The 15230-nt window shown below is 55.1% G+C and overlaps 1 protein-coding gene across 1 annotated transcript in view; it reads right to left on the reverse strand.

Annotated features, from left to right (window-relative positions):
- The window catches only part of GABBR2 (gamma-aminobutyric acid type B receptor subunit 2), a 329379-nt gene that overhangs the window by 50083 nt on the left and 264066 nt on the right, over window positions 1–15230 (reverse strand). The window contains exons 12-13 of the mRNA XM_045840918.1: window positions 9140–9247; window positions 3721–3843 (exon numbers count right to left, since the gene is read on the reverse strand). Of these exons, the coding sequence (XP_045696874.1) occupies window positions 3721–3843; window positions 9140–9247 (231 nt within the window). The remainder of the gene's footprint in view (window positions 1–3720; window positions 3844–9139; window positions 9248–15230) is intronic.

Consider the following 15230-nt stretch of genomic DNA (forward strand, 5'->3'; position numbering starts at 1 on the left):
CTGATATGACAGCTGTCACAATACAATCTAACAAAATTGTTTTGGATAAAGTTAAAGACAACTAAGTGCTATTAGAGCCATCTAACGGGGGAAAAAAACAAGTGAACTTTTTGGCCAACCCAATATTTTCGACAAATAGTGCTGAAACAGCTAAGCATTTATGTGCATAAAAATGAATCTAGACACTGACCTTGTGTCTTTTGCAAAAATTAGCTAAAAAAGGATTAGAGACCTGAAGTAAAAGGCAAAACTATAAAACTTGTGGAAGATAGTAGGAGAAAATCGAGGTGCCCTTGGATTTGGCGATGGAGTTTTAGATGCAACACCAAAAGCATCATCCATGAAAGAAATAATTGATAAGTTGGACTGTATTAAAATTTAAAAACTCTGCTCTGCAAAAGACAATGTTAAGAGAATGAAAAGACAAGACACAGACCGAGAGGAAGTATACCTGGCGCATAACAAGAGCTATGTAAATATTCGTTAGGTAGAATGAATGAGTAAGAATGAATGAGGCTTTGGCAGCCAGACGCCTCCAGCAGGACTTCAGAATCCGATTTTCACGCCCTGGACACCTGCAGGCACTCTCACTGGGAGAACCACCTCCATCGATCCTTCTTGTTATTCTCCAACCCTTCATCCTGTTTCTTTATTAGAATCTATGAGACCTAAAATAATTAGGCTTATTTGTCTGCAGGTTACTGTCTATCAGCCCCCACTGGCCTGTGGGTGCCATGAGACCAAAGGCCATGGCTGCTGCGCTCACTTCCGTCTCTGCAGCGGAAGATGGAAGGTGCGTGCGGGGCTGCTGGGCTGGGCTGTGACGACGCCCTGTCCCAAAACAGCAAGTGGTCCAGTGGGGGAGGGGGCGGGCAGGGAGGCACTCCGCACAGACTGACAGCGGGCTAAACATCCCCGCAGAGGAGTGTTCAGGGTGCTAGGGACTGGAGCAGGTGAGAGCAGGCTTGAAAATGGGGTGGAGCCAAAGCACTCAGGGCCACACGGGCCTGGTACTGAAGTTCCGTCAGAGATGGCTCCAGAGGGAGGGGAGCACAGGAACGGGCTTGAAAATGACACACAGAGCCAGGCCCGTGACTGGCATCCGGAAGTGTTCAGAATATCCAGAACAGTCTAAGCCGTCTGAGGTAAGTGAGGGTAGATCTTTGAGTACCTCTCCCCCAAGTGCAGACTTTCCCTCTCGCCGGGGGTCCTAGAAAAAACAGCCCCTCAAGGAGGATCGAGGACATCTCATCCCTGGGCACCCTGTCCAACCCTCACGCTGGGGATGGCAGAAAACAACCGACAGCTTAGCGCTGTTTGCTGGAAAACCAACAGGCCTGTGGGTCTGCGGATCAAGGGGCTCTGCTACCATGGCAACAGTGACAGGGCAACCCTAAACTAAGAGAATAAGAGGAGCAGCCCAGAAAAGGTTTAGAGAGCAATCACAGCAGACACCTAGATGGAAACACGGAGACAGGGCACCCGGGTTGAGAGCCAGAGCCGGCTCCCCTCCAGCCCTGCCTCGGAAGGTCTGGATGCCCCGGGCAGGACCCTCCTGCTTTCTGACTCCATTTCCTCATCTGCACAGAGAAGCATTTCCGTGGTGCCCTGCAGCTCCTCAGTTTGAGAACCATTGCCCTGGGAGGTCTTGCAAGGGCGAGGGCTCTATGCCTAGAACTTCTCACAGAAAGAAAGGAAAGAAGGAAGGTGTCGACAGCAAACCATTACTTCCACAGGTAAGACTCTGCAAGACCGATCTCTTTTAAATGGTCCAAGGGGTGAGGCTTCCTGAGTCCACTTCTGGAGTCTGCTGACTCAGGGTGACTCAAGCGCTACAGCTCCCCCCTACCCCCCACCACAGCGGGAGCCTGGGAAACCCCTAGTGAATGCTCAGTCCCCACCTTCACCTTGAATGGAGGTAGCAACATCCTGTCTGCTTGCCTGCCCTTGGGCTCAGCATCAAGCCAGTTGGGTCTGGTTTCTGTCCACCGGCCCCCGCTCCAGGTCTCCCCATGGGCTCTCTTCAACTGGCCTTTCTAACCTTTCTGTGTCCTGGACCCTCGCCCAGAGGTCTATGAAAACCCCTAAAAACCGCCAAGCACTGTCATGCATTGAAAGTCAGGGTTGGGTAGTAAGTGAGAGGGTAGTTAGTGGTGTTGCCACTAACCTGCTGGGTAATCCTGGGTAAGTTATCTAACCTCTCTGGGCTTCTGGTTCCCCATCATTAAAATGAGATCACGCCTCCTCCACAGGATTACTGAGGACACAGTGAAGTTAACACACAAAGCTAGCTATCACCACCGCCATCATTATTACTACCATTGGCGTTACTGCCTGAGGTTGTCATCACCCACTAGCCGGGGGAGGGGCGGCCCAGTTAGCCAATGGCTGCTCAGCTCTTCCTCACACGGACACCCTGACTGGATTTCCAGATCCTGGCGGTGGGTGGAGAACTCCCTCGGGATGGACTGGGGGGCGGACGGGGCAGCTCCTTTGCCTCCTGTGCAGGTAAATGGCGGCCAGATATCACCTCCATTCTGGAAACAGCCTGTCTACCCAAGTGTCCTCAGCAGAGTCCTGCCCCCTTGATCCAGGGGCACAGCCAGTGCTGGCTCTGCTTCCTCCCAGGATGTACACTTAAGGCAACGAGATGGAGGCGCACAGCCCTAAATCTCCCTCCTGAATCTCCGCTGTCAGGAACCGTGCCCTCAGCCACTGCTCCGGCTGCATCACTCCTCACCGGGCCAAGTAATCCCTCTGTCCGTCTCTAGACAAAGGAGTCTGGGCGTCTCATTTGCTAGAAAACCTGCTTGTCTAGAAGGATATAAACTGTCCCCGATGCATAAAATGACCATTTCCAGTTTAGCTTAAGAATTCACACTAAAATCCACACAGATATTTCTGTGACAATTGGGAGAACTGGAGAAGATTCCAGCTTTCTCACTAGAATTTGCTGCACTGTAGGAAAGCCATGACACACAGCACACCCTGTTCAGCCGGCTTCCTCCAACAAAGGCATGTTCAACCGTCCTGAGAGGAAATCAGCGGAAATGCAAACTCCCGCAACTTGGATGTCCCCCCTTGGGAGTGTCCCAGGAAGATCGCTGAGTGGAGGGTGAGGCTGAACGCAAGATCATTCCAACAGATACTTAATAATGCTTTTATGCAACATTTAAAAAAGGTTCAACAGCAAATCTCTGATGTCAAACGTGTGAAAATAAATCTATGGTATTTCACTTTGAAAATCATACAGTCGCGCAAAGGAGCCCTCAGCATGCCCATTCCCGAGCAGCGCTCGCCAGGGGGCCTATTTTACAGAAGAGAATAAGAACGGACCAATCGATAGATACTGTACGTGAGGATTTCTACAACGTGTCGGAAGTATACTCATTTAAGCGGCCCAGATTCCCCTTCCTTCTGGATATACCAGCACACCTAGACAAGCTCTCTCACCACTCCCCGCCCTGCCAGGAGTGAAGACCTTGTGCCCGGCCTTCCCGACATGACGCAGGCCTCAGACGGGAGGGAGCAGCAACAGTGAGGTGCTCCTGATGGAGCACGTGGCCCGCGTGGACCTGGGACGATTCCCCCGTGACGACCCCGGTTTCCTCCCACGAAGGGCACCTTGGACGGCCGGCCGAGCAGACGGGCTGCCTCTGTCCCTGTGTGTCTGGGAGTGGCGTCCCGCAGGCCTCCCTCCCGCTGGTGGCCGGCGCTTACCTCCATGCTGTAGCTCTCCACTGTCCTTCTCAGGGGGTCCACAGCCTGCCAGCAAATCAGGATGCACAGGTCGATGAGCAGCATGCCCCCGACGATCACAAGCAGTTTCTGGTCCTTGATGATCTGCAGAGAGGGCAAGAGCAGGGAGTGGGGGACATGAGAGACAGCTTCACGGGCAGAAGCTGGAAATCGGGTCACCTTCAGCCTGAGGATCTCCTGAGACCCTCCGTCATCTATAGGATAAATCAGCCAAGCTCCTCTGCCTGACATTCAAGGTCTTTCCTGAGCTTGGCCTGGCCACACCTCCCCCTCTCACACACGCGGGCGCTCGGTCAGCCTGACAGCTCCTGGTCTGCAGCCCTGCTGCGACCCTCGCCTCCCACTCCTTCTCAGGGGCCACCTCTTTGGCTGCAACACTCTTTCCTTTCAGTCTGGCAAACTCCTAATAGTCATTAAAGACCCAGATCCATTGTCGCCTCCTCCACGAAGTCCCTCTCACTCCCATGGCAGAACTAATTTCTCCAACAGCACTGTCTGCACACTCGTCAGGGGTAGTGACAGTAGCACAGACATCAGCACCAAAAAGAACAGCTGCCGTTTAATGAACGCTCACTCTGTGCTGCCTCTGGGTTGACCCTTTCCATACATCATTTCACACATAAAGACACGCATTATTATTCCCATTTTATGGATAAAGAAACTGAGGCTGGTGCAGGGTTAAGTAACTAGCTCGGCACAATATTGCTACTAAGTGGTGAAGCCCCGATTTGAACCCAGCTCCTCCTGTCTCCAGAGCCCGTGCCCTGCGATAGTTACAGCCCCGACCAGATGCTACACCAAGTTGTATCCACACCCGCCCTCCCTGGTAAACATTTATTTGTGCGCCTGCAGTACCTGGCAGGGCCTGGCACCCCGTGGGGAGCTGGCTGGATTGCACTGAGATGAAGGACTATAAAAGGGAGAAATACAACTCCCATCCCTCTGTGCAGCCTGTGATATCTTTATTGCGTCGTGGAGCTCCCACCCCACTTTCTGTCTGTCTGGTAGGGACTGGCCTGGGGACAAACACTGTCAGTGCCGAAGCGAACCGGTGTCTCACTCGCTGCCTGTTTATGGCCCCCCTCCTCCCAATAAAAGCTAATGTGATGAAGTAGTCCGAGAAAGGATTATAGAAAAAGAAACAAAACTGAGGCAGAAGCTGAAGAAATATCACCAGGTCTGGCTTTTAATGATTAAAGCCATTTTTAAACTGGAAACGGAAACTCAAGGGGCTGCTCTGCAGCCAAACTGTGAAAAGAACAGGAAGACAGTGTTTCTGAGCTGGTGCCAGAGAAATCCAATCCACCAAAGCCACTTTATCTGGGGGTGGGCGCTGGCAGAGTCCCTTCTTGAAGATTTTCCAGAAGCCTCTAGTGAACCACCCGTGCTTTGCAGCAGCCCAGCTAACCTGCGCCCTCTGGGGAGCTAAGCAACGCCCTGCCAGCCTTGGGAAGTTGGGGCGAAAGGAAGAAACGCCCGAGGAGCTTAGGACTCAGAGGACAGGCTGGCAGGGCAATGCCCTCGCGGGGCCGTGTGAGCCCCCATGCACTCGTCCGCACGGTGCCTGACCGCTGGAAGGTCTTTCCCCAACCTTTCTGCCGCACCCTCCTACCCTCGTGTCCCTGTGAGTAGCCACTTCACACTGTACGTGTGATAGCGTGACTCACGTCTGTCTTCCTACTACATGGTGAGCTCTGCGCAGCTTGGCTTTCGCTAATTGCCCTATTCTTAGCGCCTGTCCGAGCCACGCCTGGGAACAGCACTCAGTAAGCACTGGCTGATGGATGATGATCTAGGCAGACAAGCCCCGAGCACTCGCTCGCGCCAGCCCTGTGCCCAGCACTGGCGACAGAGATGGACAGACTCCGGCGTCGCCCTCCAGGGCTGGCAGGAGAGACAGACTTGATTACAAGAGGGTGCTGGAGGACAGGAGGTGGCTTCACAGGGGAGGAGCTGGAGGCCCCTGGGGGCTGGTGGGGAGGGGACGTCAGGCAGAGGAAGCAGCAGGGCAACCTCACAGAGCGGGAAGAGCTCCCGGGATGGCAGCTGAGGGGAGGGCCTATGGCATGTCACCCCTGGTTCTAGAGTCCTCTGTGACTCCCTATCACCCACAGGACAAATCCAGCCAAGCGACCACTCCCAAACACCACATGCACGTCATTGATGCTTAGCCTCTCTCCTTACTCTGTAGCTGAGCTGTGGTTTTCACCCTTCGGGCCTTTGTCGGTGCTGGTTCTTTTGTCTGAAACACCCAGCTCTTTCTGTGAGAGGCTTTGTGCATGGCTGGGTGAATGGGGGGGTGGGGGTTGGAGGTGGCTGCAGGCCAGGCTGGCTGGAGGGGGAGAGCTTGCATGACATACCATGGGGCCTCACGAGAGTCCACTGGAGGTTCAAGTATCTTTAAGCATCGGTGTGATGGGAGCAATGTGCACACTGAGGGGTGGACCCGAGGTGGCAACCTGAGGTGGGAGACCAGTTAGAAGCCAGGGCAGTGGCCTGGTGGCGGGGGGCGGGGAGGCTTGATGCAGAGCAGTGACTGCCAGGATGGACAGGAGGATGCCACAGCCACCAACACTGGTGGCCTCCTGTCCATCCAGCTTCCAGTGCTCAGTCCTTCCCCACCCAACCCCCCGTAAGTTCCAGCACCTCCAGATCCCATCTTTTCTGCCAAGGCTTTCTCATGAGACTAAAGGCTGACTCCTCTTCCCAATGTCTTACTTCCAGGAAGCAGTGACCTTAAACTTGCTCCCATTTTCTCCTGGTCTCTTCCTGAGAGCTCGTGAGGCTCAGGAGTGTGGAACGCCTTATATCCCAGCACACAAAACCTCGGGTCTGTTGGGATCGCACAGTGTGCACTGGACAAGAAGCGGCACACTGAAGGGAAAGAGCTGAGAAGCTCGGGGTGAAGCTGCACTCAGTGAGTCACCGGCAGGGGGCGCAGATTTCCCTCCAGAGTGGATACAGCACCTTCCTGCAGCTGCCTGCATGGGAAGGCACCCATGTGGCCAGCTGGTCTTAAAACTTGATAAATGTGATAAAGTCTTTCCAACTTTAAGGCTCAAGTATGAAGTATGAGGTAGCACGGGGCAGTGGAAAGACAGGATTTGGGATTACACAGGCCTGGGCTGGAGTCCTGGCTGCATCTCTTGGTGTCTGTGTGTCCCTGGGCAAATCACTTCTCTCTCTCTTCTGCATCCCTCATTTACAAAACGGCCAGGCGCAGGGAGACAGGGCGCAGGGAGATTCATGTACTAAGTATGGTGCCAAGGGATGAACATGGGTTTGGGACTTAGAAGACCTCGTTCTAATCCCAGCTCTTGACAAAAGGGATCTCGGGCATGCTGTACAACATCACGAGGCTCGCTTCCTCCTCTAAAACCAGGACCACGGAGCCCTAGGCTGCAGAGTTGCTATAAGAGCAAAATGAGATGTACGGAGAGCACTAGTTAGAGTGTCCGGCACAGATGAGATGCTCATAAGCCAGGAACCGGATGGGAAATGCAAGTTTGGGGTGGAGAATCGCCACAACAAGCACCACATCCCAAAGAGGGATGGACCGCAATGCAGCATCTGTAGAGCTGTCTGTAAACAGGTTGTCCCCATGGCAGCAGGGGTGTAAAAAGTGGGCATGTGTGTGGTGGCCGGTGGGGGATCTGGGTAGGGGTTCTGGGTGGGGCTGAATCCAGAAGAGGAGTTTGGAAAGAAGTGTCAGGATATTACGAGACCCTGCCCCCAGGTGAGAGGATGAGGGGTTGGGGTGGGAATGGTTCCTCCTTGACCTCAAATCAAGAAAGAGAACTGAGAGAGGCTCTAAGAAGAGCACTCAGGGAGCTTGATTGAGAGGGGTCCCTGCAGCCTGGGGGGCACCAGGAACTGGTGGTGCCTGACTGCTGTCTGGGAAGCCTACAGGGGGATGACAGGCTGGCCAGCTGCCCCTCAGGTGGGGGGGGCAGGGCAAAAAAGAGGGGCAGCTGAAATGGTGAGATCAACCTGAAATGCTCGAGATTGTAGGTGCAAAGGGTGCAGGAGTGCCTCCTGCAGAGCAGACGTGGCCTACAGAGCAAGGGCGGGCTGTGTGGGCCCGTGCAAGACAAGCTGGGGGGTGGGGTGAGCCCAGGAGTGGGGAACCGCCAGATGCTCAGGGGTGGAGGAAGAAGCCACGAATGCCCAACCGGCAGAGTATTTCACCCGGGTCAAGGCTGCTGCTGGAGAGAGAGTCCCAGAATGGGGGTTTTGGGAAACCCCTGGGTTTTGGGAGCACCCAGGAGAGTCTGAAGGGTCTGCTTAACCCCTGCCAGGCCCAGCAAGCCCAATGCCAGCCACTGGCAAGCAGAGCAAGTAAGGTCCTTCCAGCCCCACCCACTACTCCAAGCTCCAACTCTGGAGGATTTAGGAGCCTTAGGAATGGGATCACGGGGAAAAATCTCAGGCTGGCAAAAGAGAGGAACAGCCCCCCTGCACCCCCTCTCCCAGGGCAGCTGGCAGGCCTGCCACTGGCCTGAGCTGGGGGAGGGAGGAGCCATGCCTCTGAATGCAGTTGAGGGTTTGGATATTATGATGGACTCCACATATTAGTTGCTGACCAGAGGACCTTCGAAGTCACGAGACTTTTCCAAATTTTATCCAGGAGCAAGGGAGGAAGAGCAAGCGCCACTGGGAGAGTTAAGAGGATGGCGATGGAAAAGTTTTGCCTTGGACACATCCTAAGAGTCAAGTTGGTGCACGTGGTGGGTATGCCAGCCACACCGGTGGCAAGTGCGTCCTTCTCACGTGAAGGCAGAACTCCTCTCTGAACAAGGAACGGTTAAACCAGGTCCCGGCCCTGGGTCACTCCCCTCTTTCAAGGACTCCCAGTGCCTGAAAGTTGAAGTTCAGAGTCCTTCCCATGGCTCCTGCCTTCCCCTGGGGCCTCCTCCTGCACCACTCTGTCCCCACGAACCCCGTGCCCTAGCCACACTGAGCCTCTCTCAGCGACATGAACACACCCCTCCCTCCCTAGGCCTCTGCACGCAGTTCCCTCCACAGGGCTGGAAAACACCTCAGCTTCTGTCTGGGTAACTGCCACTCACCCTCCAGGTCTCAGCAAGGTGACACTTCCTACATGAAGCCTTCCCTGAGTGCCTGTACTCCAGTACACCCCTCCCCACACCCTGCGTCCCTGAACAGCCCTTCTCACCGTGTGCTGGAAACCCTTTGTCAACCGTCTGGTCTCCCAGGTGGCTGACAGTGTCGAGAGGGCGGGGCAGGGCAGGGGATTGTGTTCATCTTGAACCCCCAGCAAACAGCCCAGTGCCTGGCACATAGTCGGTGCTTAACAAATATTTGTTAAGTAAATGCTACGTGAAGACTGCAGACACCCTGAAGCAGAAGGGGTGATTACCTTCTTCTTCATTTTCACGTTTTTGAAGATGGCGTGGACCCTCCATGTCTTCGCAAACATGGCGCCGAAGGCAGTCGTGTAGCCCACGGTGAGAATCCAGGTCCTGACCTAGAGGCCGTGAGGGAGCACAAGCATTAGCGTCTCCTAGGAGGACCAAGCTCGTCATTTAGGAGAGTACCTCTAGGGGGACCCTAGAGGATGGGGACAGACACTCCACGTATCAGAGAGTCTTACTAGCACCTATGGTCTTTGCATCACACTTCGGTTCGTGAGACATTTAGTTCCATCAGACACTTGCCTGACCCCGGGCCCTGGGCACAGAGGCGTTGGAGATCCAAGTCCTGCCTTCGGTGGGCCCCCAAGGATGCCAGTCATGGGGGGAGGCATGGAGGGCCCCAGGGCCCCTGAGGGGTCAGTCACTGAGGGTGACAGAAGAGCCCTTTGGCTTTCCCTCTTTCGTTCCTTCCTTGAGTACCTTCCACGCGGGGAACATAATCGCTGACTTCTCTGTCTCTTCACCTGCATCTACAGGAGCCCAGGTGGCCCCAGGAACCTCTTCCATGGGGCTCCTGGGTCCTGGGTTGTGGGCAGGGGCTGGAGGAAGGCTCAGAGCCACGGGGGCTGAGACTGGGCAGGTGAGTGAGCCTGCTGTGGGCTTCTGTGGTGCTCAGCAAACCTGCCAGAGCAGGGCAGGACGCAGCCAGAGCTGGCCCTGAGGGGCACCCGACTGGCAGGTGTACCCAGGCCAGCTCCAGGATGCCAGGAGGGGCTGCACAGTTAGGAAAGAAGGCCAGAGGAAAAGGGCTACGACCTTTGCACTCCCCGCAGGGGCCTATTCCCTCAGGCATTTGGAGAAAAGGAGGAGCAGGTGCTGCCTCGATCTTGCTGCCCAGATCCCCCACCCCCACCATGGCTAGGCCGCTTGGCTCCTCCTGCACTGTGTGACCTCAGCTCAGCAGTCTGGTTTCTCAGTGTGAGGCCAGCCTGGCCCGAGCCCACACTGGACCGTGGCTGGCTCCTGCCTATTCCCCAGGACAAAGATGTGCGCTGACCCTCAGCCCTGGGCTGGTGGCTGGTGGGAACTGCCAGCCCTGATAGGAGCCAACAGCCTGGATCCCCGCAGGCGGAGAAGGGCAGCCACCATGGGTTAGGGTGTGGGAGCCTCCTGGATGCCCATTCCCTGCCTGCTCCACCATCATGGCCAGGTTCCGGCCTCTCTGGACGTCACCCTCACCAGCTGGACTGGACACCCTCCAATAGCCAGGACACTCGCCTCACTCCAGCCTCAGCCCCACCCTGGGCTGTGCGCCACTGGGGCCTCCTGCTCCCTGGGACAAAAAAAAAACCCCACGTGCTCTGTGAACTCCAGTTCTAGGCTTTGCTTTCTCTTTTGCCTTTCCTCAGCTCTGTTGAGCTGGATTTCCTCTCAAAAGTCCCCACCCACCTCAGCTGAACCCAGCAAAAAGGCAAATGTGGTGAGAAAGGAAGATAGCCAGGCTGCAGGAGGGCGGCCGGCCCTCGGTGCCCAGAGGGACAGGACGCAGCAGGTCTGCCCAGCCCGGGTCTGCCGTCAGCACGTGCAGGGAGTTCCCAGAAGCTCTCCGGCCGAGTCCCTTCATGCAGTCCCCTCTCTCTGCCTTTCTAGAAACTCGGCTCCCCAGCTTTTCACAGACAACACATTTCCCCTTTCTACGTCATCTGTGAGAACAGGAATGGGCTGGGAAGACTGCCGGGCTGACCCCTGGAGTCCAGGAAGGACCACATCGTTACAGGTATTGTTCAGAAACATGGGCACGTGAGGTGTGAATGCTGACGGGGTACAGGTGGGCACCTATCCTCTCTTTCTTTTTTAAATTTCAAAACTCAGGAGAAACTAGACAGGCAAGAATGGATTGCAGTCCCTTAGAAAGGCATGGGAGGCCACCTCATCAGCCATGGTACAATGTGCGTATGCAAGAAAAAGAAACAGCACAGAGGGGAAGGAAAGATCACTGCGCACTTAGAGCTGAGCTCACTCAGTGACCAGACTGTACATTCCCAGGCCATCAGAGCTGCGTCTCATTCATGCATTTGTTCATTCCTCCGTAGGCTCATTCATAAGTACAGATGCTCTTCCACTTACACAACGGGGTTATGTCCTGGTAAACCCATAGTAAGTTAAAAATACTGTAAGCCAAAGATATATTTAAAACACCCAACCTATCGTTTAGCCTAGCCTCTGTTAATGTATTCAGGACACTCACGTTAGCCCACTACCGGGCAAAATCACCTCACTGCTGCTACCCAGCGTCACAAGAGAGTATCGAACCACATATCACCAGCCCAGGGAAAGATCAAATTTCAAAATTCGAAGTAGGTCTCTATTGAACCTGGATTGCTTTTGTACCATTGTAGAGTTAAAAAATCCTAAGTCTGAACCCCTGGAAGTCAGAGACTGTATTATTAGACCAGAGACTAAGCACATTTGACACAAACAAACAAACAAACAGACAAAAACAATGGAAACCGGGGTGATGTTTTAGGAGCCACCAGTTGGGTGAGAAAAGCACTTTGCAGATAAAGAAGCCGAGACGCAGCACTGACAATGCGAGTATTTCTCTCAACCAGGCCACAAGCTCCAGCCGGAGCTGACCCTGGGCTCCTGCACCTGGGCCCCGTCCAGCCCTCTCCCCCACATCATGTGCCACGAGTCTCCTGAGCCCAAATCAGGCCCATCCTCACCCGGAGTCAGCTGTCACAGGGCAGGGCACCCCGGGCGGGGAGTGGCCTGAGAACACTCTCCGGGTGATCGCAACACCCTTTCAAAGCCAGCGGGTGGCCGTGACTGTTAGACCGATGGTTTTCATGCATTTTTGACAATGTTCTCCTGCTAGAAAAAATAATTTTCAACATGAACATGCACAGAAGGTGGACACTTTAGAAGGACTGTGAAAGATGAAGTAATAGCATTATTTTCACCTCATCACGTGGCTGACAAAGATCTCTTAGTTCACGTAGAAGGGTCACTTCCGCGTGTTCAGCATTGTTATATTTGCTTTGACTTTTTTTTTGTCTTTAAGTAATCATTTCCAGGCCTCTTGTCTATTTTGTGAAGGCTAAATTCATTAAGATGCAGTAATATAAATGAGTTAAGTTAGTGAAAACTCAATAATATAAATTTACCCCGGCATCTGGAAATGGCAGAATCTGCCATGACCTGGAAGCTGAGAGGGGCCGAGATCTCCTGGGCTGGGCGGAGGCACAGGCTCGGCAGACCACATCCCTGTGAGGGCCGGCTGGCTGGGCCATCCCGAAGCTGCCGTCTGCAGACCCGGATGCAGGGGGCGTTCCCACCGTCCCCTTGATGGCAGGCAAGAATGACCCTGTGCCTGAGCCGTCTGTGTGAGCAACTCGGTGTGTGCCATGTGCCTGCTTTCTGCAGAGAGCCTGGCGTTTGGTCAGTGTCAGACAGAGGGAGCCTCGGTGACCCGCCCCCGACAGTCACCCTGAGGGGCACTGAGTGTCCAGTGGGCGTCCCTGGCAGACAACACCCCGCACGTGTTGTCCCAGTTCCTTGCCGGGGAGTTAGGTGTGTCCTGTGTGACTCGGCCGGGGGAGGCTCCTGCAAGCTTGCATCTGGTTTTCCCCAGTCTTTGCCCCTGGAATCTTTTCTCTTCGCTGATTTTTCTTTACGTTCTTTCGATAGTAAATCATTGCTGTGAGTACCTCGGCATGCTGAACCCTGCCAGGGAATGACTGGACTGGGGGGCTGCCTTGGGGACCCTCGCCACAACACCCCCCCTACTCTCTGGTGTAAAGGATCCACCAACCGCTCCGTTCTCGGGAAAACTCCTGCATAAAGACCACCAGACACCCCCGTGAGCAATCAGCCCAAGTAGTAAATATTAGTAAAGCTTAATTGCTTTCATTTCTTTTCTACATAAAAAGTAAATAAAAGCTGTGATATATTCTTCCTCAAGATGATCCCCATGGGTTCACGTCTGGAGGGGAGACTCTGAGCGCAGGAGCGGAACCTGCAAAGACGCCCTGGCCGGCTGGCTCTGCGTGGGGTCAGCCCTGGGGGAGGCCCCGCAGAAGGGGTGTGTCTTTTTCTCCACTCCTCCACCATCTCTTTAAGAAGGAAACGGACCCCGGGCTTCAGCCACTTTCTCGTGCCGACAGTTCCCTTATCTCTTTCTGGGCTCCTGTCTCTCTTCTGAGCTCCAGACCTGCCCGTGCCGCTGTCCCTGGAGATTTAGGTGACACGTAGTCGTCCCATAAAACCTGCACACTCCACAGCAAAAGCTGAGCCCATCGGCTTCCCCGAGCAGCTCCGTTTGTTCCCGACCCGGAGGTGGGCGGGGGGTGCCTTTATCCACCTGCCACCCAAGCCAGGGGCTGGGAGTCCCACAGGAGTCCTCCCCCACTCTCACTCTCCTAGTCAATCCTGAAGTCCCTCTCCTCTTTCTGTCTCGCCCACCTAACCTGTCCTTTGCCCTTCTCTGTGCTCAGAGGTGGGGTCCCAGGCTAGCACCCCTGGGGTCCCCGGCCCTCTGGCTGGATCTGAAAGGCCCATCAGGAGACTGGAGGGCATATGTTCCCAGCTGCTGCTGCATCTGTGCTGCTTCTCTGGCCGCAGCTGGCCCCTCACCGGGCTCAGTCCTCTGGGCTCAGGAAGACTCCTCTTCACTCTTTCGGGCCTAGGAGCGGTGACCCTCCCTGCAGCACCTGGGCTCTGGGGGCCTCCACACCTGTGTGTGCCTCCTCAGCCCCACCCCACCTCTTTCTGGGAACCACCTGGCGGGCTCTGTCTTCTGCCGGGGCTCTGCCGTCTTATTCCCGTGTGTCTTGTTAGGAGCTCCTCCTCTCTGTTCCCATGGCACCATCCACATTGGTCATTATGAGCAGGGCTCCGGAGTCAGACTGGCATGGGTTCAAGTCCTGGCTTTGCCACTTGCTATCTACGTGAGCCTGGGTAGGTCCTGTAACCTGTTGGAGTCTCAGTTTCCTCATCTGCAAAGCGGGGATAACAATAATGCTTCTGACTCCACAGAGTGGTGCAAGGGTTGGATGAAAGCAGGTGTGTGAAGTGCTGAGGCTCTTAATCAAGGTCTGACTTTTGGTCACGTATTCCTTATCACCGCTCACTGGATGACTACCGGGGCCTCCAGATGGCAGTCTCCCCACCTCTGCCCCCACCTCCTGCTCATCTGAGAGAGGGGAGGGGCGGAGAGGGAGACAGAGGGAGAGAGGGAGAGAGAGGGGGAGAGAGAGAGAGAGAGAGAGAGAAACACAGAGAGAGAGAAAGGGAGAGACAGAGGGAGAGGCCGAGAGAGAGGAAGAGGCTGTTCTGCAATACAAACCTAAGCAAGTCTCCCCAGTAGTAAACCCTTTACCGCCCCAACGAGCCTTCAGTTTCTGTCCCAGATTCTCAGGAGGGTGCGGCCCTGCCACCCTGACACTTCTCCTGCTGCTCCCCACACGGCACTTTGCTCCCAAGCAACTGCATGCTGCTTGAATGTTCCACACACACCACACAGCTCACACTGCCCAGCCTGCCACCAGCGCATCCCTCCACACAGAATGCCACTCCTCTTTTTATCTCCTTCACAATTCTCATTTGTCTTCCGAAATCTAAATCTTGGGCCACCTCCTCTGAGAAGCCCTCCCATACCTTGTAGGGACATCGTGACTGCCTCCCTCTCGTCACAGCTGGGGTGCTCACGCACATTTCTGCTGTGCCGGTCACGCTGAGATGACATCTCCACGACCACCCGTCTGCCTCTCCCACCAGAGGGTGCTGCTGGGCGGCAGAGCCTGCTCTGCCCACTGCAGGTGTCGGGAGCCAGCGCTGAGGGGTGATCAGGCTGCGTGGCCCAGATACAGAGGGAATGCGCTCTTTGTCACCAGAAATGGGCGAGTGGCGCTGAGCAAGCACACCGCAGAAAGACCACAGAGGGAACGGGAGCATTCAATTGCTAAAGAGGCCGAGTTCCTGGCCTGAGTGGTTCCTTCCACCCGAAAGACGCAGGCCGTCTGTGGGGTACTGGGCTCCCCGTCACTCCACATCTCAGGGCCCGGCGGACCCCATCAGGGTGGTGTCGGGCGTTCC

This window comes from Phyllostomus hastatus, unplaced genomic scaffold, assembly GCF_019186645.2.
Source record: "Phyllostomus hastatus isolate PE091 unplaced genomic scaffold, TTU_PhHast_1.1 phas_contig_34, whole genome shotgun sequence".
NCBI classification, from domain to species: domain Eukaryota; kingdom Metazoa; phylum Chordata; class Mammalia; order Chiroptera; family Phyllostomidae; genus Phyllostomus; species Phyllostomus hastatus.